This window comes from Sporothrix brasiliensis, assembly GCF_000820605.1.
Source record: "Sporothrix brasiliensis 5110 chromosome Unknown Cont20, whole genome shotgun sequence".
In the NCBI taxonomy this organism is placed as follows: domain Eukaryota; kingdom Fungi; phylum Ascomycota; class Sordariomycetes; order Ophiostomatales; family Ophiostomataceae; genus Sporothrix; species Sporothrix brasiliensis.
In genome coordinates, this window is record NW_024467139.1 from 675,100 (window position 1) to 696,329 (window position 21,230).

At 58.6% G+C, this 21,230-nt stretch overlaps 5 protein-coding genes and 1 non-coding gene across 6 annotated transcripts; 2 read left to right on the plus strand and 4 right to left on the minus strand.

Annotated features, from left to right (window-relative positions):
- Positions 1 to 231: 231 nt before the first annotated feature.
- Positions 232 to 1,356, minus strand: SPBR_07476 (cytochrome c peroxidase; the record flags this gene model as incomplete). Its single annotated transcript, XM_040765730.1, has 1 exon — positions 232 to 1,356. The coding sequence occupies one exon, from the start codon at positions 1,354 to 1,356 to the stop codon at positions 232 to 234; it is 1,125 nt and encodes a 374-aa protein (XP_040616187.1).
- Positions 1,357 to 3,997: 2,641 nt separating this feature from the next.
- SPBR_09545 lies at positions 3,998 to 4,087 on the minus strand. Its single transcript has one exon. It is a non-coding gene; the product is annotated as a tRNA-Asn (tRNA).
- A 511-nt stretch (positions 4,088 to 4,598) lies between these two features.
- SPBR_06341 (peroxin-6) lies at positions 4,599 to 9,494 on the minus strand (the record flags this gene model as incomplete). Its single annotated transcript, XM_040764598.1, has 3 exons — positions 4,599 to 5,328; positions 5,426 to 9,212; positions 9,287 to 9,494. The coding sequence occupies 3 exons, from the start codon at positions 9,492 to 9,494 to the stop codon at positions 4,599 to 4,601; spliced, it is 4,725 nt and encodes a 1,574-aa protein (XP_040616188.1).
- A 1,291-nt stretch (positions 9,495 to 10,785) lies between these two features.
- SPBR_06659 (uncharacterized protein) lies at positions 10,786 to 13,290 on the plus strand (the record flags this gene model as incomplete). Its single annotated transcript, XM_040764915.1, has 1 exon — positions 10,786 to 13,290. The coding sequence occupies one exon, from the start codon at positions 10,786 to 10,788 to the stop codon at positions 13,288 to 13,290; it is 2,505 nt and encodes an 834-aa protein (XP_040616189.1).
- A 672-nt stretch (positions 13,291 to 13,962) lies between these two features.
- On the minus strand, positions 13,963 to 15,782 carry SPBR_06968 (MFS drug transporter; the record flags this gene model as incomplete). Its single annotated transcript, XM_040765224.1, has 2 exons — positions 13,963 to 15,450; positions 15,579 to 15,782. The coding sequence occupies 2 exons, from the start codon at positions 15,780 to 15,782 to the stop codon at positions 13,963 to 13,965; spliced, it is 1,692 nt and encodes a 563-aa protein (XP_040616190.1).
- A 1,357-nt stretch (positions 15,783 to 17,139) lies between these two features.
- Positions 17,140 to 18,957, plus strand: SPBR_06969 (uncharacterized protein; the record flags this gene model as incomplete). The annotated part of the gene is made up of 1 exon (XM_040765225.1): positions 17,140 to 18,957. The coding sequence occupies one exon, from the start codon at positions 17,140 to 17,142 to the stop codon at positions 18,955 to 18,957; it is 1,818 nt and encodes a 605-aa protein (XP_040616191.1).
- Positions 18,958 to 21,230: the final 2,273 nt, after the last annotated feature.

Below are 21,230 nucleotides of genomic sequence, written 5' to 3' on the forward strand. Positions count from 1 at the left end.
CCGTCTATGTCTAACCACTTGTCCCCTCCGGTTGTCCCTCTGGAAAGTCTATTCTCGAAAGGAACTTTAAGCGTTTGCAATCGGCCGTGTCTATCGGTCTCCACGGTATCGTGGATGGTATGCTGAAGCGGTTGGGGGTGGCGTATCGCGCGTGTCCGAAACGAAAACAAAACAAAATGCAGAATACTCAAAAAGTCTCTCTTTCTCCCACTCTCTTCAATACAGGACGATTTACTCGCCCAGGTTCTTAAAGACGTAGGTTTCCGTGTTCTCGGGGAAAGGCACGCCCAGCTCAAACAGCTTGACAATGGCGGCGGCAAAGTCCTTGAAGAACAGGTCGTTGTCGGCGGCGTACTTCTCGACGGTCTTCTTAAAGGTCTTGTCCTGGACAAAGGCCATGTCGGCCGGCAGCATCATCAGGGACTTGGTCTCCTTGTCCTCGTACTGCTTGGGGCCGTCCCACTTGCGCCACTGCCACTTGCTGCCAAGCAGAAGCTTGTAGTAGTCGTTGGTCAGCACGGTCGGCGAGAAGGTCCAGGGGCCGTCAAAGCCCGAGTTCTGCGTGTGGCAGCGGCCCAGGGCGTGCGCGCCGGCCAGGGCCACAATCTCCTGGTCGTTGAAGCCCATGCGGTAGAAGATGTTGCGCACGTGGTCGGCACCCTGCGAGGCGTCGGGCAGGCGGCCGTCGGGCGTGCACGAGTTGAAGTCGCGGTCACGGCGGCCGGCGCGGAAGGGGATCTTGGGGCCCAGCATCTCCTGGATCGAGCAGACGCCGCCCAGGATCCACAGGTCCGAGTACGAGATCCACGGGAACTTGGCCTTGACGGGCTCGAGGAAGTTGCGCGCGTTGATCAGGCCGGCGTTGGCGCCGTGGTTGCTCTCGGGCGCAAAGCGCATCGTGGCGCCGTTGCTGCCGCCGGTGCCCGTCTCCTTGTCGTAGGTGCCGCTGGCGTGCCACGCCAGGCGCACCAGGACAGGGCCGTAGCTGCCGTCATCGTACTCGTCGTGCTCCTGCAGGAGCTTGGCAATCTCGTTGTAGACGGCCTGGTAGTCCTTGAACTCGGGCTTGAAGGCCGCCTTGGGCGCCGCAGCCGAAGCAGACCCGTTCTGGGTCAGGTAGTAGGCAGCGGCACCGACACCGACAGCGCCGACACCGACCCACAGCAGGCTCGACGAACTGCCCGGCTTGGGGGTCTCGGACGAGTAGTAGCGGCGGCCAGCGCCGGCAGAGCCCTGGCGGAAAGAAGCGCGCGCCGAGGCGTTGACGCTGGACGAAGAGTTGGTGAAGCCGCGGCGGGCAGGCGCAGCCGCGCGGGTGGCGGCGCGGAACAGCTGGCGGGAAGCAGCAGAAGCCATTGTGACGGATATATTGCGAAACGGGCGAAAGAGTGGAGATGTGTCTCTGCGAGGAAGAAAGAAGGAAGGAAGGAAATGTGAGCGTTTGTCCGTGGAATACAAGAAGAAAAAGTATTCAGAGCGTGCAGAGTGGAGAAGGGGGGGGGAGGGGGGTAGATAAAAAAGATGGCCAGCGGGACTGGTCCTAAACACAACAGAACGATGATTACATACCGTGACCAAGCTGTGGATGAGTCAAAAAGAAGAAACGAGGAGGAAGAGCAAAGGATCAAAAAACGAAGAAAGACAAAAAGAGAGTACGTTTAGAAGACAGAGGAAGTCAACAACGGAAGGAGAGACGGGAGTGTAAGTGAGGAAGGAGCGAACTACCAGAATTACCAGTAGTACGTAGCAAGGTGTGGAAGACTATGGAAGGAACGCCAGCACGCAACGAGCCGATGAGGATTGTCCACAGATAGGGCAGTTACTCGGGCAAGAGATACAGGAAGTACGGGAGCAAGGAAGCTCAAAATGGCCTGTTGGGCCAGGGTCAAATCCCGGGTGCCGCGCGGGCCAATAGGAAGCTAACAGTTTCCAGCTTACCGGGCGTGCTCCTGCCTTCTGACACGGGTTATCTGGAAGTGGCAAGATTCCCCGAGGCAACAAGGGAAGGCACGGGCGTGGGAGACAAGATACACAGTAGAAACGACGGGACTGTGAGCGCCAGTGAGAATGAGCGTGGTGGGTATTGCAGGCCCAAGTGGGTTGAAGACTAATACTGGCAGACCGGGTTCAAAAAGGAGTCACCAGAAGGGTTCCAGAGGCGGGCCAAGACGCCGGGAGAGGAACGGAGCAGAATCGTGCTGGCCTGATCCACATTGCATCATGGCGGCAAAAGAGAGGTAACTCCAATAATGCTTACGAGACAGACACGTACCGCTCTGCCGGTAGGCAGTGACGGAGATGGTCTGTCCTCGTCAAACGACAGGCGACGTTTTGCCCCCCCAATGCATCGGCCTTTGATCGGACCACCCGCTCTTGGTTCTTGCCGTGAAATTCGCCGCTGTGTCAATACATTGAAAGCCAGCTCCTTCCTCTCGAATTTTTGTGCGACCATGCGCCACGGTCCCTCCTTCCTCAGAAATCACTCTTACTCGGCCCCCAATGGTATACCGGTCGCAGTTGCAGTACGGGCTCTTTCCTTCTCCCCAAAATCCAATTCACGGCCCATTGCCGTCCTCCCGAAGGCCGGCTAGACGGAAAGAAGCAGGGAGGCAGGGTACCGCCACTTGGCGCAGACACGTTTTAGGGGACATGGGCACTTGACGGAAGTCGAAAGAAACACCTAGGAAACGTGGAAACGATCCGAAAAACAGCAAGGGTCCAGCCAACACATGCACGGCTGTGAACCTTTTCGGAGACCGGCCGCGGCATAAGACTGGCTCCCTGTTGGCACCAGGCACTTATTTGTCTAGACCTGCCCCTCCAAAACGGAGACGTAAGAATCAGAAGGAATTGATAAAAGAGGGACCAAAAGGCGAAAAACTAGCCCAAATGTATTTCGTACATGGCTAAAAAAAAAATTCGAGGTGGCGCGATTGCGCTGCAAAGTAGCGCAAAATCTACTCAGTGTTTGCGACAGGCCAATCATAACGCGTCGTTTTAAATGGACCTGCTTTCATCTGCCGTGGCAAAATTCGCGAACTCATGTGCTTTCGAGTCAGAGCAGAAATGTTGGAGAATGCGAGTTGGAGAAAGGAGCAATACGACCAAAAGGTGCGACGGGCCAAGACTCCACCAACTGAAATACGAGATAAAGCACAGAAAGTTCTTTCTTCTCGTGATTTGACATGAACACGCCTGGTGGCCAAGACCCGGCAGTGTTACAGACGTGGGCAATACCGATTGAGTTGCTGCCTGCAAAGAAGAGTAGAACAAAAGGTGGACGGTCTCTGAAAAGTCGGATGAGCTTTACTGCTCAACGCCCTCCCATTTCTGCCCTTCTCGGGATAATACGCTGTCTGGTTCAGTACCGACGAGTGTCTGCAGAGCAAATTCGACCGTCGAAGGACGACGAAACACTGTATGTGTCGGACTGTCTATGCTCATGTCTTCCGGACGTCATATTAGGAGAGGTGTCAGATTGATTTGTTCTGTTAAGAGGGAGGGATCTGGCTTCCCGGGTTCGTATTAGCAAGAACGACCTCTGGCGGTGTTCAAGACATAGAGCTACTTGAAATTGTATGTTGATAAATGTTGTGGTGAACAGAGAGCATGCCGCTTGTAGTGGCTAACTTCATTATATCGTATATACTCGTTTGAACCTTGGACTTGTGATGGGTTAAGTTTGTCTAAATAAATATAAAGAATAATAATAATAATAATAATAATAATAATAATAATAATAATAATAATAATAATAATAATAATAATAATAATAATAAAAAACTCATTCGCAGATGCGATTTACTCCTACTTTTTGAAAAAAGGAAGAAAGACTACAGTCTCTAATATGATATCTTTAATGGGAAAGGGAAAAAAAATACACAAGCAAGAAATAGACTCATTACTGACATAGTTGACTCACAATCGACACTCTAAAATAAAGCGTGCAAAAGTGTACAAAAAATTTGCTTAAACAATGCAAATTACACGGCTCAACCTCCCTCGGGTGGGCTCGAACCACCAACCTTTAGATAGACTATCATATGGGATAACAGTCTAACGCGCTAGCCAATTGCGCCACGAGGGAATGCGCTTGTGCTTGTGGCGGTCCGGTTCCTAATTAGGGTTCTTAAGGGGGGCTGCATGCGGACGGCGGCAGAGGGCAGGCTGGCCAACAAAAGTGACGCAAATACGACGTAAAACACGGCCCAAACAAATGACTCCTCACAACAATAGACATTTGCAACCATTTTCGTGCCGAGTTGGAGAGCATTCTCGAGCATTTTACGGTGGACGATTGGCGCATTCTGAAGATGCGGCTCGGTTCTTCTTCCCAACGAGAATGCAAGTGTAATCTTTTTATTTTATTGCATTTCGTGGCTGGTTGATTTTATGCCTGCCAAAAGACCCTCCTCCCATTCATCCTCGTACAAGGTGCTGGTCCAGTCGGACGGTGTATTCTGTATACTTTTACAAGACAATATATGCTGGGGATGGTACAAACAAAACGTGACAATATACAAGACAAGACACAACGCATCCACCCATGCCACCACCGCACGCACTGCACTCGTCACACCGCACCCACCTGTACAGTCCTAACTGTACAGGTCTTCGTCGTCGCTGGCGCGCTGGTCTTGGAAGGAGCCTGCGCCCACAGAGGACTTGCCCTTGCCCTTGCTGGCTCGGCCATTGAGGATAACACTGCCAGTCTCGTCGTCGTCGTCGTCGTCATCGTTGTCGCTACCGCCGATGCCGTCGATGCCGCCTTCGTTCTCCTCATCCTCCTCTTCGACATCGCTGAACCGAAGCGACGTCGTCTTGCCTTTGCCCTTGCCCCTGCGGGCGAGCCGTGCGGAATGCGAGGCGGGGGCAGAGACGGCCGTAGGGAGAGAGAACCCGGCGGGTGTCTTTGAAGACGAGGACGAGGATGAGGACGAGGACTGCTGCTGCTGCTGCTGCTGCTGACCCTTTTCCTTATCTTCCTTCTTCTTGCCCTCAAATGTGGCCCGCACCCGCTCGTAGTGCGCCAGCTCACCCGCGCTGATACTCGGCACGAGCTCGCGGTTCGCCTCCAAAAAGTCCTGCTCCGTCACGAGCACGGCCACGTCCTCGGGTGTCGCGTAGTGGTCAAAGTAGTACGCCGTCGACATGGGCTTCTTGCCGCTGGCCGTCATAGCGGCGATTTTGTCGTCGACCGCCGACGCCTGGCGCGTCACGGCCTTGAGCATGGCGTCGCTGCACAGCGCGTAAAAGTCGGCACCTGTGTACGTGAACGGCAGCTGCTGGGCAATCGCGCGCAGCGACACCGAAGGGTGTAGGGTGAACCTAGAGGGACGAGCATTAGTGTCTGAATCGGAAAAATGTAGCGTGTCCTACCAGGGTCGGCGATGGGAAAATAACGAAAAAAAAAAAAAAAACGTACTTTCTCGTCAGGGCTTCCAGGATCCGCAACTGCTTGTCGTGCGTGTCCGACACGCCCAAGTACAGCATTGTATCGAAGCGGCCGGGACGTAGCAGCGCCTGGTCGAGCAGATCCGGCCGGTTGGTGGCGCCAATGACAAACACACCGCCCGAGCCGGCACCGGAGCCTTCGTCCTCGTCGTCGCCGCCGCCCGACATGCCGTCGAGCTCGGCCAGCAGCTGCGACACGATGCGGTCCATGACGCCGCCACTGTCGCCCTGGTTGCCGCGCTTGGGCGCCACGGAATCCAGCTCGTCAAAGAAGACGACACAGGGCCGCGCGTCGCGGGCGCGCTGGAACACGCGCCGCACATTGGCCTCGGACTCGCCAATGTACATGTTGAGCAGCTCGGGGCCCTTGACGCTGAAGAAGTTGAGGCTGTACTCGGTGGCGATGGCCTTGGCCAGCAGCGTCTTGCCCGTACCGGGCGGGCCGTAGAACAGAATGCCGGACCGCTTCTTCATGCCCTTGGCAAACAGCTCGGGCCGCTCGAGCGGCAGCTGGATCGTCTCCATGACGACATCCTTGACGTTGTCGAGACCGCCGACGTCGTTCCACGTGACGTTGGGAATCTTGGGCGCGCCAATCGCGTCGGCAAAGTTCTTGCGCGCAGCGTCGACGGCGGCGTCAAAGTCGGCCTTGGTCAGGCCGCGCACCGCCGCACCACCGGCCACCTGCACGTCGCGTAGCGTGAGGACCTTGGTGTTCAGCTGCTGCTCCGGATCGAGGCCCACATCGGACGCGTCCGAGGGCGACGCGGGTGCGATAGGCGTCGACTGGGCCACGACGAGCTTCTCTAAACGCGACTGGCGGCACACAAGTGCGCGCTCCACCACGTCGACAAGATCGCCCGCCACGAGGGCGGCCGTCTTCAGCGCTACGCTGCCGAGGTCGACCTCCGGGTCGAGCACGAGGGCGCGGTCGTTGACAATGTTGCGCAGGATGCTCTGACGCTCCGTCTCGTCGGGCGCGTGCATCTCCATCTCGTGCGTGAAGAGACTGCGCACACCGTCTGGAATCTTGTCGGCCTCCGTGGTCGTCGCGATTAGCACACGTGCGTCCTCGAGGATCTCCTTCATGGACGAGACCATGCGGTCGGCTGTCAGGGCTTCCATGTGGCGGATGAGCAGCGCGCAGCAATCGGGCCCACAGCTCATGGCCAGGCCGGCACGGCCTTTGAGCACACCCTCCGTCTTGGCGTCGCCACCGCCGGCGCTGGCCTCGTTGACCACGTCGTAGGCGTCCACTGTGAACGTGTGCAGGCCCATGTCGGAACAGGCGTCGACGGCCACAGTAGCCTTGCCAATGTGGCGCTGCGTGGACACGAGCAGAATGGCGACGGGGGGCATGTTGAGGTGGAGGGCGCGCTTGCTCGTGGCAGCCGCCACGAGATCGCGCAGCTGTCGCCGCAGAGGTGAGACTTGCTTGCGGTCGGGCTCGACGACGGCGGGGGCGGCGCGGTCGCCATAACGGCGGGGCGGCTCGCGGAGGCCGAGGTAGTACGGCCAGTTGCTGTCCTTGGTGCCAGGGATGCGCGACGTCGTGGTGCCCGACTGTTCCAGGTGCGCCGTCGAGATGTCCACGCAAGCCACCGTGGTGCCCCAGACACTCTCCTCCTCCTCACCCTCGTCGCCGACGTAGTGACGCTGCTGCTGAGGCTGCGGCTGAGGCTGGACATGGGTCACTTTGAACCACGCCACCTCGTCGGCCTTGAGGGTGGGCTTGCCACTCGCGCCGGCCCCGGCACCCGAGGCGGGGGTGCCTGACGACGACGGCGACGCAGCAGCTGCTGCTGCTGCGGCCGCCGCAGACGTGCCATTACTACCGTTCGTAGCGGCGGCCGACGACTCTTTGATGCCACCAGTCAAGGATAGGATGTCCGTGACGGCGGCGTTCTCGCTGGTCTGGAGCATGTCGTTCATGGTGCGGCCGAGCTGTGCATCGATGGGGATGGCAATGTAGTCGCCAGTCTTGACAACACGCAGCTTTTTCTCAAAGTGCCACTTGAGGCCGGCCACGACGGCCGTCTGCACCGACTTTTCAATCGGCACAGGCGTGCGCACCTGCTGGATGATGACCTTTTGCGCAAATGGCGGCTGGGCGGCGGTACCCATCTTCGTAGAGGACCGGCCAGCATGGGCGCCGTGGCGACCAAGGGATGACGAAGGTGGGTGCTGGGCGCTTCGCAGCGGGGACAGTCGCAGATACGACGTGCTTTGCATGTTCGCGAGCAGGATGGGCGACAAATAGGCGATGGGGCTGGAGGGGCGCTGGATCTGCGACTCGAAAAAGGACAGGCGGCGGCCACCAGCCTCGTGCTTGGCGCTGGGGATGCGTGTCACCGGCCGCTGCGAATAGCCCTCGGGCAGGCCAAAGACGCGGACAGGCCGCCAGTCCGGCTCGTCGCCCACGGGTTCACCAAAGCTGCCCAGAGCAAAGCGGCCGAAGCCATTGACGGGCGGCTCCTCGGCCTCCTCGAGACGCACCCAGTCGCCCGAGAAGCAGCCGATGCGGGTCAGGTTGTTCACGTCCACGTAGACGCGGGCCTCATCGTCGTCGTCGGCACCGGGCTTCGGGTGGAGAATCTCGGGCGGGATGGGGGCGGTCAGGCCTTGGGCCTTGAACAGGCGGCCGCGGGGCCGGTCGGGACGGGCAGTTGTGGCGGTAAAGCTAGAGAAGACCGAGCCAGGCGTGGCGACGCCGTTCGTCCTCCGGCCACGGCCAATTGTCATGGGTGAGCCGGGCTGCAAGGTCGAGACGCCGCTGGCGAGTGTGGCTGGCAGCGTCGGGGCCTGGAGGGAGATCATTTCGTCCATGGAGTCGTCGGAGATCTCGCCGCCGTCGTCCTCCTCGAGGTCGTCATCGTGGCCGGCGGGCGACAGGTCAGCCTCGGACTCGCCAGTCTCGGAATCTTCGGTAGGTGCGTCGGTCTCCGTCTCCGTTCGCGTGCGCTCTTCGGCGGCCGAGAAGAACTGGTCGTTGGCCGTGTCGTCGCCCTCGTCCTCAGACACGCCATTCAGCTTGCGGCGCGCAGGAATGGGGGCCAAGTCGGCACCGCGGTGGCGGCCGCTCTTGGAGTGCAGGCGGCCGCGCGACACAATGATACGTGTGCTCGGCGTAAGCACGCCCTGGGCGACAGGCTCGCAGAAGGTGACCTTGCCCGGGTTTGGCGGCACGTGGGTGATGGGGTGGGGCGGCAGCGGCAGCGGGAAGAGGTCGCCGGAGTGGACCACCTGCAGAGTGCCCAAAGCAACGCGGAGGGCGGCGGTCAGACGGTCTTCGCCCGACACCTGCGTGCCGTTTGCGCCCTTGGTCTTGTTCTTCGCGGCTTGCAGAGCAGACGCAGTCGGGTGGTCACGGAAGAAGGTGCCTTCACCGGCTTCGAGCCGCTTGCCGAGGTCCCCCTCGAGGCTCACAAAGACGGTATCGAGGGACACGGCCGTGACATCGAGCAGCATCACCTCAATGCCGCGGCGGCTGTGGCCGGAGAACTTGGAGGGTGCAACTTGCTGCAAAATGGCGGCGAATTTCTGAAGGGCCAGAGACGAGGGCGAAAACTGCACGGTGGAGGGTGCGAGGGCCGAGGACTTGGAGACGGGCACAATGGTCCAGTCAGTGGACTCGGGAGACGCGCTCGGGGCCCAGGGGGCCATTGCTACGTGGTAGACGTCGGGCTCGGCGATGGAGGAAGCGGCGGCTGTCGAAGTGGGCGTTGCGCGGGCGAGGGCTGCACCAAAGCCATTGGCACCTGGGACGCGAAGACGGTCAGCATGGGCCAAGGGAGCGACACAAGGTAAAATGACAGAGCATGTTGAGGCCTACCGTCTTTCTGTTGCTGCTCCTGCTGGTACAGGTGCGGGAAGAGGTCGGCAAACAGGTCCTCGGACAGGATGCCGACATCGCCCCGGACGTGGTCGTCGAGGACGAGGCGTGCGTTGACAGCGGGCTTGTCGAGCCGCCGACGCCGACGAAGACGGCGTCTGCGGGGCCGTGAGGCCACGACTTGCGGCGGAGATGCCACCGCAGCCATAGCGAGGTGTGGAAAGAGGGGAGGATGGTAAGGCAAGATGGTTTGTTTATTTTTGTTTATTCTGATTCCTTCGTTTCTTGTCGTGTGCGTCGTTCAGTTCGAGACGGGCTCGGTTTATGCTGTGTCTGCCCGGCTGTGTAACGCGTGCATCGCTGTTTCAGGCGTGTTGTCGGGATGATGGGTCAATGGCTCGCAGGCTCGCAAGCTGACGCGAAGAGGAGACGTTACAGAGTGCCGGCCACGTCGTGATGCGATGTGATGCGAGATGGGCGATTATGATCCGAGAGGGAAAGTCCAATGGGTCGCGAAATGGTGCTGGGGAAGCAAGACCGAACTAGCGCCTGCAGAACCTCTCCTCGGTCGTCGTTTCCCCTTGTGCTCGCTGCCCCTGCCCCAGAGCTTTCTTACCATTGCGGAGCTTATTAGCGGCTCTTTCATTTGGCCTCGGTTGGTCGCGCCTGCCCTCTGGGGTAGCACTGCTGCGGTATAGTCACGTGACAATTTTGGGGAAAGCCACCGCACAGATTGCTCGCTGACAGTGTGGCAGTCCACTAAACGCGACAGAAACTGGGGCAGATCACATGTGAGCCAGCGAAAGGACCGCTATAAGTACTCCATATCAGCGCTCCACACGGTCCACAGTAGTCGCTTTTCAGGCGGTCGAGGCCCTGTAAATCGCCGTGGAGTATTGATCGCTATGACGCAACACCAGCCGCCCCTTCCCTCCCTGACACGCCTGGGCGCGGCAAGAGCGATCGTTGGCTGAAGTCTTCAACGCCAAACAAGTTTAAAGCATTTTGCCAACCTCTCGTCTCATCTAATTTAGGGTTTCCACGAACCAACTGCCAGCGTGCCTTGTTTTTGCCGTATTGGGAGGTTTGTCCTGGTTGTCATTGACAAGCCTAGCTGTCAAAGACTGGGACGGCTTTGGTTGGTGCGTGGCGGAGCGGCCGTTGTGGAATCCCATTGAATCCAGTCTGACGTCTGTTTTTTATCTTTTTCGTCATTTTTTCTTTACTTTCATTGGCGCCCTTTTTTATGCACATTTTGTTTACGCCTCTTTTCTGTTCGATTTTTGGACAATCAGATCCTCATATATGACCAGATTCCGCTCATTGTGTATCGATCCGTCGTACATCTCTCACTGTTGACTACCCTCACCATCATCACACCGTTTCGATGTCGACCTGATGCAGCATCTGCTTCGCCAAGCTACATACAACATCCGAGGTCGTTGCATTTAGATTCCCATACCCGTCCGAATCCCTCGGGTCCGGACCCCATTCTCGCCATGGTGTCCGAAAAGCCACGACCAGACGGCGATCCACCGGCTCAACAACGGCAGCAGGGCGACAGCAGCGACGACGCCCACAGCCCGCTGCTGCTAGATGAGACACTCGCACAGACAGCCGTCGAGTTCGTGAAGCAGTCCGAGAAATTGTCACTGCAGAATTCCGACAATGAGCCCCCAGGCCAGTCACGCGACATGGCCGTCGAAGCCCGCTTCGTCACGCCGCAAGATCCCGTCATCGTCACAGCCGATGGCAACCGACTGCCGCCCGTGCCCCTGTCCGAGGCCCACAAGCTCAACATCCTCAAAGACGAGCTGCAGGGCAAGGCACAGGTCCTGGATGAAAAGGCTTCTGCGAACAAGGCCACGAAACCAGAAAAAGCAACCTCCTCCAACCAACCCCCCCATGGGGCGCCGGATCAGCCGGGTCCGGCCTCGTCGTCCGAGAAGCTGCTTGACATTGGCCAGAAAGAGCGGCAGAAAAAGGCAAAGAGGGCCAAGCAGCGCTTCGCATCTCCCATGCAACGGTCGGCCGAAGGCACGCTGCAGCGCGCCATGCCGCCATCCCACACCAACCCGCTCTTCCCCCCACTGCCGCTGTACGGCCCGCCGTCTATTTTGCGCAACCTGCAGAGCACCACCTTCCGTGTGACGTCGTTTTTTCTCAGCCTGTCATTTCTGAGCGTCATTGTTCTCGGCTCGCTGTTCACGAGCATCCCGGGCGCCTTTCGACGCATGGCCTGCCGCCTGACGCTGCGCGACCCGGACGCCAACCGACCGCTGTATGCCGAGGAGAAGCGCCGCGCGAAGCTGCGCCGTGACGTGGACCGCAATTGGCGGCGGCAGCAGCGCCGGCAGCGGCAGCGGCGCGACAGCAGCGAAGACGAAGACCCGGCAGGTGCTGGTGTCGGCGACGTCACATACACGCCCGCGGCTGGCGGGCCCGATCCTCTTGTGCCGGACGTGGCCCACTATGCGCGCCGCGTGGGGCTCGACGTCGAGGCGTTCGAGGTGCAGACCGAAGACGGCTTCCTCATCGACCTGTGGCACATTGTCGACCCGAACGAGGACACGCCACGGCCATCGGAGGCCCGCAAGCACCGGGGGCCGGGGCTGCTGTTCGACGAGACGACAAAGGAAGAGCGTGCCGCGACCGAGCAGGCGATGCTGAACGAGCCGCGGACCAACAACAAGAAGCCCAAGTTCCCCGTGCTGCTCGTGCACGGCCTGCTGCAGAGCGCCGGCGCCTATTGTGTCGGCGACGACGACTCGCTCGCCTTCTACCTCTGCAAAGCCGGGTACGACGTGTGGCTCGGCAACAACCGCTGCGGCTTCCAGCCGCGCCACACCGTGCTGCATCCCTCTGACCCGCGCATGTGGTGCTGGAACATTCGCCAGATGGGCGTCTTTGACCTCCCCGCGCTGGCGTCGCGTGTGCTGCGCGAGACGCGCTTTGCGCACCTGGGCCTGGTGTGCCACTCGCAGGGCACCACCGAGGCGCTCGTGGCCCTGGCCAAGGAGCAGCGGCCGGATCTGGGCGAGGCCTTGACCGTCTTTTGTGCGCTGGCGCCGGCGGTGTATGCGGGTCGCCTGATTGGCAAGATGTATTTCAAGTTCATGCGCGTCATCTCGCCCGCCATGTTCCGCATCATGTTTGGCATCCACTCGTTTATCCCGCTCATGATGCAAGTACACCCGCTGCTGCCCGGCAGGCTGTACGGCTGGCTGGGGTACCGGGTATTTTCTTTCCTGTTTGAATGGACCGACGCGCGGTGGGACCGCGGCCTGCGCGACCGCATGTTCCAGTTTTCGCCAGTGTATGTCAGCGCCGAGTCGATGCGGTGGTGGCTGGGCCGCGAGGGGTTTGCGCGGCACAAGTGCATCCTGGCGACCAAGGAAGAGTGGCGGCGTGAAGAGGCGGAGGCTGACGCTGCGGCCGAGGCAAATGAGGCTGATGAGGCCGACGAGTCCGACGAGGCGAGCCCGGCCGAAGACGAAAACGAAGATGATGCCTTGGGAAACCGCGTTCCTGGCTCTTCGGCCTGGTACGACGAGCGGGTCCCACCATTTGCGCTGTGGGTGTGTGGCCGCGACGATCTCGTGGACGGCCGCCGGCTGCTGAGGCGCTTCCTGCCACGGCCCGTCTTTGCAGCACTCGAACGTGGTCAGGGTAGCCGCAGCACGAGCAGTGGGATACAACGCAGCCTCCGCGAGCCGCATGTGCGCGTCGTGCACGCTAAGGTGATACCAGAGTACGAGCACCTGGACGTCATCTGGGCCATGGACGCAGTGGACGAGGTGTTCAGCGAGGTGCGTGACGTTCTCTGGAAGACGTGCAACGTGCGCAATTCGTGCCGGGTGCCTCGAGGCTGTGAGACGGTGGAGGCGTGGGATGACCCTGCTCGGCAGTGGCGACTGAAGAGTGACGGCGGGGGTATGAATGATGAAGACACCATGGACGATGCGGCCGTTGGAAATAGCGGCACGGCCACAGCTGGCGCATGAGTCAAGAAGAGCAAAAAGCAACTATAGATGTGTCGGGCAAAAAAATGGATAATAACGAGAGTCACGAATAGAAAGACAACGCAGCCCACGAGTACACGAGAGCGACAGCCTGCTAGCATAAGGTATATGGTAGAAAAGTATATAGAATGTATATAATAGATCCAAGAAAAGATGACCAGGTGATCAAAAGACTTTTAAATAGGGAAAAGAAAAGAATGTATGGGTAATATGAAATAGAGTGTCCAATCTGAGTGTAAAAGATCGAGAGCAGGTTGAAGTGCTCGTTTGTGCTTCTGTGTTTCTGCGTTCTACGCTTGCCCCAAGCCTTGGCTCCGCCATGTAACAAAAGTTGCTTCGGCAGCTGCCTCCTCGCACGTCTGCTTTGGCATGAACCTCGTCTGAAGTTTGTTAGCTAGGGCCTCAATAGAGTCTGGGATAATGTTTTACTCATCTGCCAACGTACAATGCTTGTTGAGAGCAATGTGTTTATATGTATGTCGTGTGCCATATACCTTGTGCCACTTTGTTAAGCGAAAGCACGCCATACGATCCAAAACTCTCCGAGAAGGAGAATAGAAAATAGACTGGCTGTGATGGTCACAGCCACATAGCCTGACAAAGAGGGCAAGAGGGCTCGTAGCAACGTGACGATGTCACGTTGCGGCTGCCTCTTCACTCGCGCTTCTTCAAATTGTCGATGCCGGTCTTGGTCTCCGAGTGCTCCGTCTGCAGCTTGCGCTGCCTCACAAACAGGCTAGCGAGGACCGAGACGCCGGCAATGACCGTGTACATCAGGAAGATGTTCTTGATGCTGGCCGAGAAGGCGTCTTGGACGGCGCGGCGCTGGCCGGCGTCTGCAATGTCGGCGATGAGGTCGACGTTGGCGGCGGCCTGGTTGCCGGCAAAGGCAGCGAGCGTGGTGCCGTTGAGACCGGCGGCCTCGAGCGTGTGCTGCTCGGTGTTCATGCCGTTTTGCAGCACGACGCCGCCCAAGACGACGGACAGGGCCGTGGCGACGTTGCGGATGAAGCCCATGGTGGCGGTGGCGGTGGCGGTCTCGGACTGGCGCACGGTGTTCTGGACGGCGAGCATGGGCGACTGGAAGAGCAGGGCGGTGCCGACGCCGCCAATGATTTCGATGCCAATGATGGTGCCAATGGGGGTGTCGGGCGTGAAGATGAGGAAGAGGCCGGTGCCGAGGGCCATGAGAGAGGTGCCGACCCACATCATCTCGCGGTAGCGGCCGGTGTAGTGGATGAGGACGCCGGACAGGATGTCGACGGCAGCCTCGGCGGCGGTCATGGGGATGAGCATGAGGCCGCTGCGCAGGGGCGAGGCCTGCTTGGCGCTCTGGAAATAGAGGGGCAGGTAAAACTCGCAGCCAATGGCGACCATGTTGTGGCCAAAGGACATGATGCAGATGGCAATGTTGTGCCAGTGGGTGAACATGCCGAGCGGCATGATGGGGAACGTGGCCAGGCGGGCCTCGGTGTAGACAAAGACGCCAATCATGGAGACGCCCACGGCGATCAGGGCGATGACCTTGGGGCTGTTCCAGGGGAAGGTGGCGCCGCCAAAGTCGAGGCCGAGCAGCACCAGCAGGGTGACGGCCAGGATGGCAACGGTGCCGAGCCAGTCGACGGCCCGCAGGCCGTCCTTGAGGGGCGTGCGCGGGTTGTGCACGTCGAGGAAGAGGACCACGAGGGCAAAGGACACGCCGCAGATGGGCAGGTTGATCCAGAAGCACCAGCGCCAGCTGGCCAGCTGCGTCAGTGCACCGCCGAGCAGCGGGCCCGCCGAGCCGGCGACGGCCCACACGATGGCCAGGGCGCCCAGGTAGAGCGAGCGACGGCGGACGCTAAACAGGTCCGAGATGGTGATGGTGACAAGCGGGAACACGCCGCCGCCCGCCACGCCCTGCAGCGCACGGCCGGCGATCATGGTGGGCATGTTGCGGCTCAGCGCAGCAACCGTGCTAGCGACAGCAAACAGCACGATGGCGGCAAGGAGCGCGGGCTTGCGGCCCCAGATGTCGCTGCCACGAGCCCAGATGGGCCCAGCTGCGGCCGTGGCTAGCAGGTAGGCGCCGCCGATCCACACATAGCCGGTGGCAGAGTGCAGCGACGCAGCAATGGTCGGGATGCACGTGGCAACAATGGTCTGGTCAAGGGCCGCAATGAAGAGGGAGAGCTGAGGTCGTTAGCGTTTGTGTTTTGTGTGTGTGGCGATAGTAAGAGAGAGATGCCAGGGGAGGATTGGAGCAGGGAAAGGGGTATGAGTGGACGTACGAAAAGGGAAGCCAGAATGGCGTACAGGCGCCAGCTGGTGCGCTCCTCATCTTCGGTCGCGACTTCCACGGGATCGATGACGGCCTTGTCTGCCGGGGCAGGCACGACCGCCGGCCCAGCAAGCCCGGCAGGCGTGGTCTCGAGGACGGTAGGCTCGTCGGTGGAAGGCGCAACCGCGGGCTTAATGGCGTCGGTGTCGGCCATGGGAACAGATGGGATGAGGAAGGAGCAAGTGTCTAGCAGACAATGAAGTAATTAAAATAATTGAATAAATAAATCGTTATTTGGTAGTGTTCTTCTCTTCCATTTTAACGTTCTCACAACTCAATTCGCGACGGAATACGATGCCATTTGTATGGTTTTTTTTGTCTTTGTTGTCCAGCTCATCCCGTGTCACGAACTGACATCTGACGCCCTTTACTCCCCGCGTCCCCATGTTGCATTGCGCCCTTTAGCACAGCCTGCGGCCAAAATTGCAGTTGATTTGAGCCCGAGAAGGATCGTGCGCGGCAACTATTTTCGACAGCTGCAATTGTCTGTCATTCGTTGTCTTCCCTGTAACCCGTCTGCTGTATCTCTGTATCAAGTCCTTCTCGACGGAGTCAAACGCCGTTGTTCTCTTGTTCTCCAGTCCCGGAAACGCCTACCGCTGAGTCACTTCCCCGGGCGGCTTGGCGTGCAAATTTCGCGGCTTTACGTCGTAAAAAGTGTGCTGCGCCTTCCGCTTTGGATAACTGGCTGACAGATTCCTCAAATGTGCTTCGGGAAACAAGACGGAAGGAGCGATGCAGGGCATTTGTTCGAGAACATCACGAAACTATTTGAAATCAAAAGAAAATGGCAAAACTTAGTGAAAGTCTCAATGAAGACTCAATGAAGGCTCAATGAAGGCTCAATGGATGCAACATCGTCGCGTCGACCGAGCAAAGTATGAGCCACCAGACGCTTGAGTCTGTGGGCCTGCTGCATCGGATACCCGGCACCGCAAATGCCGCTGTAGAGTTTTGAGCATCGTTTTGGAAGAGAATAAGGCGACGGTCGTTTCTCAAATACCAAACAAAATACCTGCGATCCAAACAGTCGAGGAAAAGCCACTTTGAATTTATCGACGTCGGGACGGACCTCCCTCTAAATAGTGTCCGACAATACAGAGGTCCTTATCGCCCTCTTGGCCGCTAGCTCGGCGTCGATAAATTCCACATAGATAACATGCATAGTTGGCGGCATCTCGTCCACGCGCCCACTCCGTTACGACGCCGTTGGTGCTGGCCCTGGTCGAATCGAGACGCCTGATAACGGACGCCCGACACCGTCGATAGGTCGATAGGTTCACTCGGCGCCGGAGGTGGCCGCGTCCGCGATTGCTACCAAATCGATATGAATATGAAATGCCAAATCCTGATAAATGTGAGAACTTGAGAAAGTTTGCATCGAGACCGTATCTGATATTTACTGCCCTCTGTAGAATCGCTTCATTTGGCTTCCATTTCCAGCCGCACACAGTACTCGAAATCAGGGACGTACTAACAAACTGACCGTCCGTGTTCCGTTGCCTCCCACCATGTCTCGCTCGCTGTGCATTGCCGCGGCCCAGATGGGCTCGACGCACTACGCGGATCCCCGCGACAAGACTGTCGGCCGTATGTTGGCGTTGCTCGACGGCGCGGTGGCCAAAGGCGCCCAGGTCGTCCTGTTCCCGGAGACGGCGTTTGGCACCTTCTTCCCGCGCCACCTCATCGCCGACCCAGTCGAGCTGGACAGCTTCTTTGAGCACGGCGACATTGTCACGCAGCCCCAGACGAAGCCGCTGTTTGACCGCGCGCGCGAGCACAAGGTACACATCTGCGTCGGGTACGCCGAGAAGACGGACGCCGGCGAGGCCTTTAATGCGTGCATCTTTTACGACGGCCAGTCCGGCGCTCTGCTCAGCAAGTACCGCAAGATCCACCTGCCGGGCGACGTTGAGCCCTTTGCCGACGCCAGCGCCCTCAACCAGCTCGAAAAGCGGTACTTTCGCCCGGGCGACCTTGGCTTCCAGGCGTTCCGTGTGCCGGGCCTCGTCGATAGCGCCGAGGCGGCGGCACAGGGCGACCCGATCTTCGGCATGATGATCTGCAACGACCGTCGATGGGCCGAGTCGTGGCGTGTGCTGGGCCTGCAGGGCGTCGAGGTCGTGCTGTGCGGCTACAACACGCCCGGCTTTGCGCCGCACCTGTACGGCACCAACGGGACACCCGCCGCCGACGACTATGCTGCCTCGCGTGCCAAAGCGCTCTTCCATCACCACTTGGTCATGCAGGCCTACAGCTACACCAACTCGTGCTTCAGTGTGAGTGCCGCTCGTGCGGGTCTTGACGACGGCAAGTATGAGCTGATCGGCGGCAGCTGCATTGTTGGCCCAGACGGCGACATCCTCGCGCAGGCGTTGACGGAAGAGGACGAGATTGTCGTCGCAGACATCAACCTCGCCGAGTGCAAGGCGGGGAAGACGCGCACCTTTGACTTCCAGCGCCACCGCCGCGTAGAACATTATGGCCGCATCACGCAGCAGACAGGTGTCGTTGAGCCGCCGCGACTGGGGAGCAATGGTGGTGTTGTAGGCACGACAGCAGCCCCACCATCCTCGCGGAAAATTCGCATTCTGCTCGTCAACCCTAACAGCACCGCGCCCATGACGGCTGAGTGTGTTGCCCTGGCTGCACCAACACTGCCGCCGGATGTTGAGCTGACGGGTTTCACGGCGCCGCGACCTGCGCCCTCGGCCATTGAGAGCAGCTTCGACAATGTCATGTCGGCGGCGGCAGCGGCACGTGCTGTCCTGCCCATCGCTGCCACACATGACGCCGTGCTCGTGGCCTGCTACTCGGACCACGCCCTCATCCGCATGCTGCGCGAAGAGTTGAGTGGCCAGCCCGTCGTCGGCATCATGGAGGCGTCGCTGGCCGTGGCAAGGACGCTGGGTGGTCGTTTCGGCCTGATAGCCACTAGCGACCGGTCGTGCGTCGCGCACGAGGACGCCATTCACAACATGGGCCTGTCGCGCATTTGTGCGGGCGTCGCAAGCTGCAAACTGGGGGTGCTCGACCTGCACGCCGGCGACGACGAGGCCCAAATAAGGGTCAATCAATCCATTTTCACAGCCGCACAGAGTCTCGTGGCCAAGGGCGCCGAGGTGTTGACACTTGGCTGTGCCGGTATGACGCCGCTGAAGCTAGCTGTCGAGGTTGCTGTCGGACCGGACGTGACAGTCGTTGATGGAGTGCTCGCAGGTGTACAATACCTTTCGGGCATCGTGCGTGTAGGCAGCCGCACGGCTAAAATTGGCCTGTACAAGACCTCGTCGGCGACTCGCAAGGCCCGCGGCCAGGACTGGATCTAACCCTGAAGCCGGCCAAGGACAGCTGCATACAACATATCCCAGTCAACGTTGCATCACCATGCCATTGTACATAGACACAATCCATACCTCAAAGAATATACCACTTGGTATGACACATGCCCACCTCTAACGGGAACCGCCTCTCTTGGCCTTGCAAGTCCCCTGGTGCCCCCAGCGTGCTTTCCACGTGCGGTGGCCAAAGTTTGTGTGTGAGTGTGCGTTGTGTGCTCGTGTTGCATTTGTAGTCTTTGGCCTGTTTAGTTTTCCATTGGCCCATTGTCCTGTCCTTTGCCACTTCTGTCGTCTCTTTCTTTTTGTCTTCTAGTATCGTGACGTGTCGTTCGTATTGAAAGGATTTCTTCATCCCTTTGCCCGTGTCCCTTTCCACATTGGGCATCTAGCCGCTTGTCGATTAGCACTGAATCGCAACCGCCCATAGGGCTGCGGCATGGAGGCACACACAAAGGGAGGCTTTTCTTTTTGTCGTTTCGATTCCAGTCGAACACCTGCCCTTCGATTCACGCTGATGAAATTTGCCTCTGCCTGACCGGGCGAAACGGAAAATAGGGCAGACCTAGAAAGAAAGTGCTTCTTTGTTGTTCTTCAACTGTTGGCTTCATTATGAACTCTTAATTGGCGAAATGTGGCAGGTCGACTGAGACACGCCAACCGGCCCCGGCGGACGGGCCAGAGCTACCAAAAGCAACCAAACAAGCGGCGTTCCCTGTTCACTCCATTTGGCAGTTAGTGTTGTTTCCCTCGTTGGTATTGAAAGACTCTGATATGTTGTATGTTCCCGTCACAGTTGCAAAGCTGAAGCAGGGCACCAACATCGCTTCCATGAAAAGCACGACGTAGACGTAGTGCCTGTTTGCTGTACTTTGTCCGCACGAGGGATTCGCAGCGTCCTCCGTGCACATCCGGCCGCTGCAGTTGGCGTTGGCTCCATGTTGGCACGGCCATGTTGGTCACGCTGACCCGTCGCAGTCAGACAAGAGGCAAATGGCCAGCTGCAAAGCAACCCGCCGTCGTTCCATTCGCATAGAAACCCATCCGTCCCCACCCATGTCACGGAAAGACGGTGAGCGCGACAAAACCCAGGTGGCCACGCTGTCGTAGTGCATCGTCGAGGCCCTTGGCGATTGGCCAAGCCTAACAGCATGTGTTTGCAGCAATGGAATGCTTGCAACGCGCAACCGCGAAATGACGGTCAATTTGTTTCATCTGAATCTCACGTGATTCTGAAATTGCCGGCATGGATCAGCATCATATTTAATAGGTGTGTGGGTCTTGCAAGCATCGACGGCTCGAATCGAGAACCGAGGAACAAAGAAAGAAAACAAAGTAAAGCAAAAAAAGAAGGCTTGCCAGACGCCAAAAGATGACAATAGGTGGACGAAAAGCGATCGGCCGGAGGAGGGAGCAAATCGTACGCAAAGTATGAAAAGGAGAGATGCAGGGAAACAAAGAACACAATCCTACAAGTCGGAGGCAGGAACCGAAGTCGTTTGTCGCCTCTTTTGTTTTGATTTGCTCTTTCCCGATGGGGTTGTCCGCTCTCCACGGATAAGGAAAGAGCTTTCACGAGCTAGCATTCAAGGAGGAAAGAGCGAGGGCGACAAGGCGGTAATTCTCCGTGGTTTCTCCATATGTCGTAAGATACTCCCCATAGGAAGGTGAGACATGGCACATTACAGAGGGGGGAAAGAAGCAAAGAAGAACAAAAAGAAGGACCGAACGGGCAGAGAGACAGAGACAAAACGGCTGCCGGACGAAATAAGAAGGAGTGGACGCCAATTTCCACTCATAACGAAGGACAGACGGAACACCACCGAAGACTGTGGAACAACAGAACAGGGGCAGCCAAGCAAACGCCACGCCATGCATGCTGCACAGGAGGCGTGGCACTTGTCGCCAGCATGTGTTTCTGGACGAATCACGGCGGTGTCAGAGGCCTGACACAACGCAGGCTGCAGGGACATGTGTGTATGACGGAGGACGGAGGACGCAGGTCGCAGCTTCCTGCCTGGTCCCAATGCCGTCGGCCGGGACAGGACTTTCAAAACAAACTGGCAAGAGCCCGGGTCCGCATCGACTGGACTACTACAGAATGGACTACTCGAGGTAAGAAGCCCCTTCAAACAAGCGAGACAGGCCAGGTGTACCAAGGTACCAAGCGAGGAAGGAGCGACTGGAGAAGCCCACACACACGCCGGCCAAACACCCAAACACACATCCATGCAGGGCTAGCTCTGGCCCCCAACAGGCCCAAT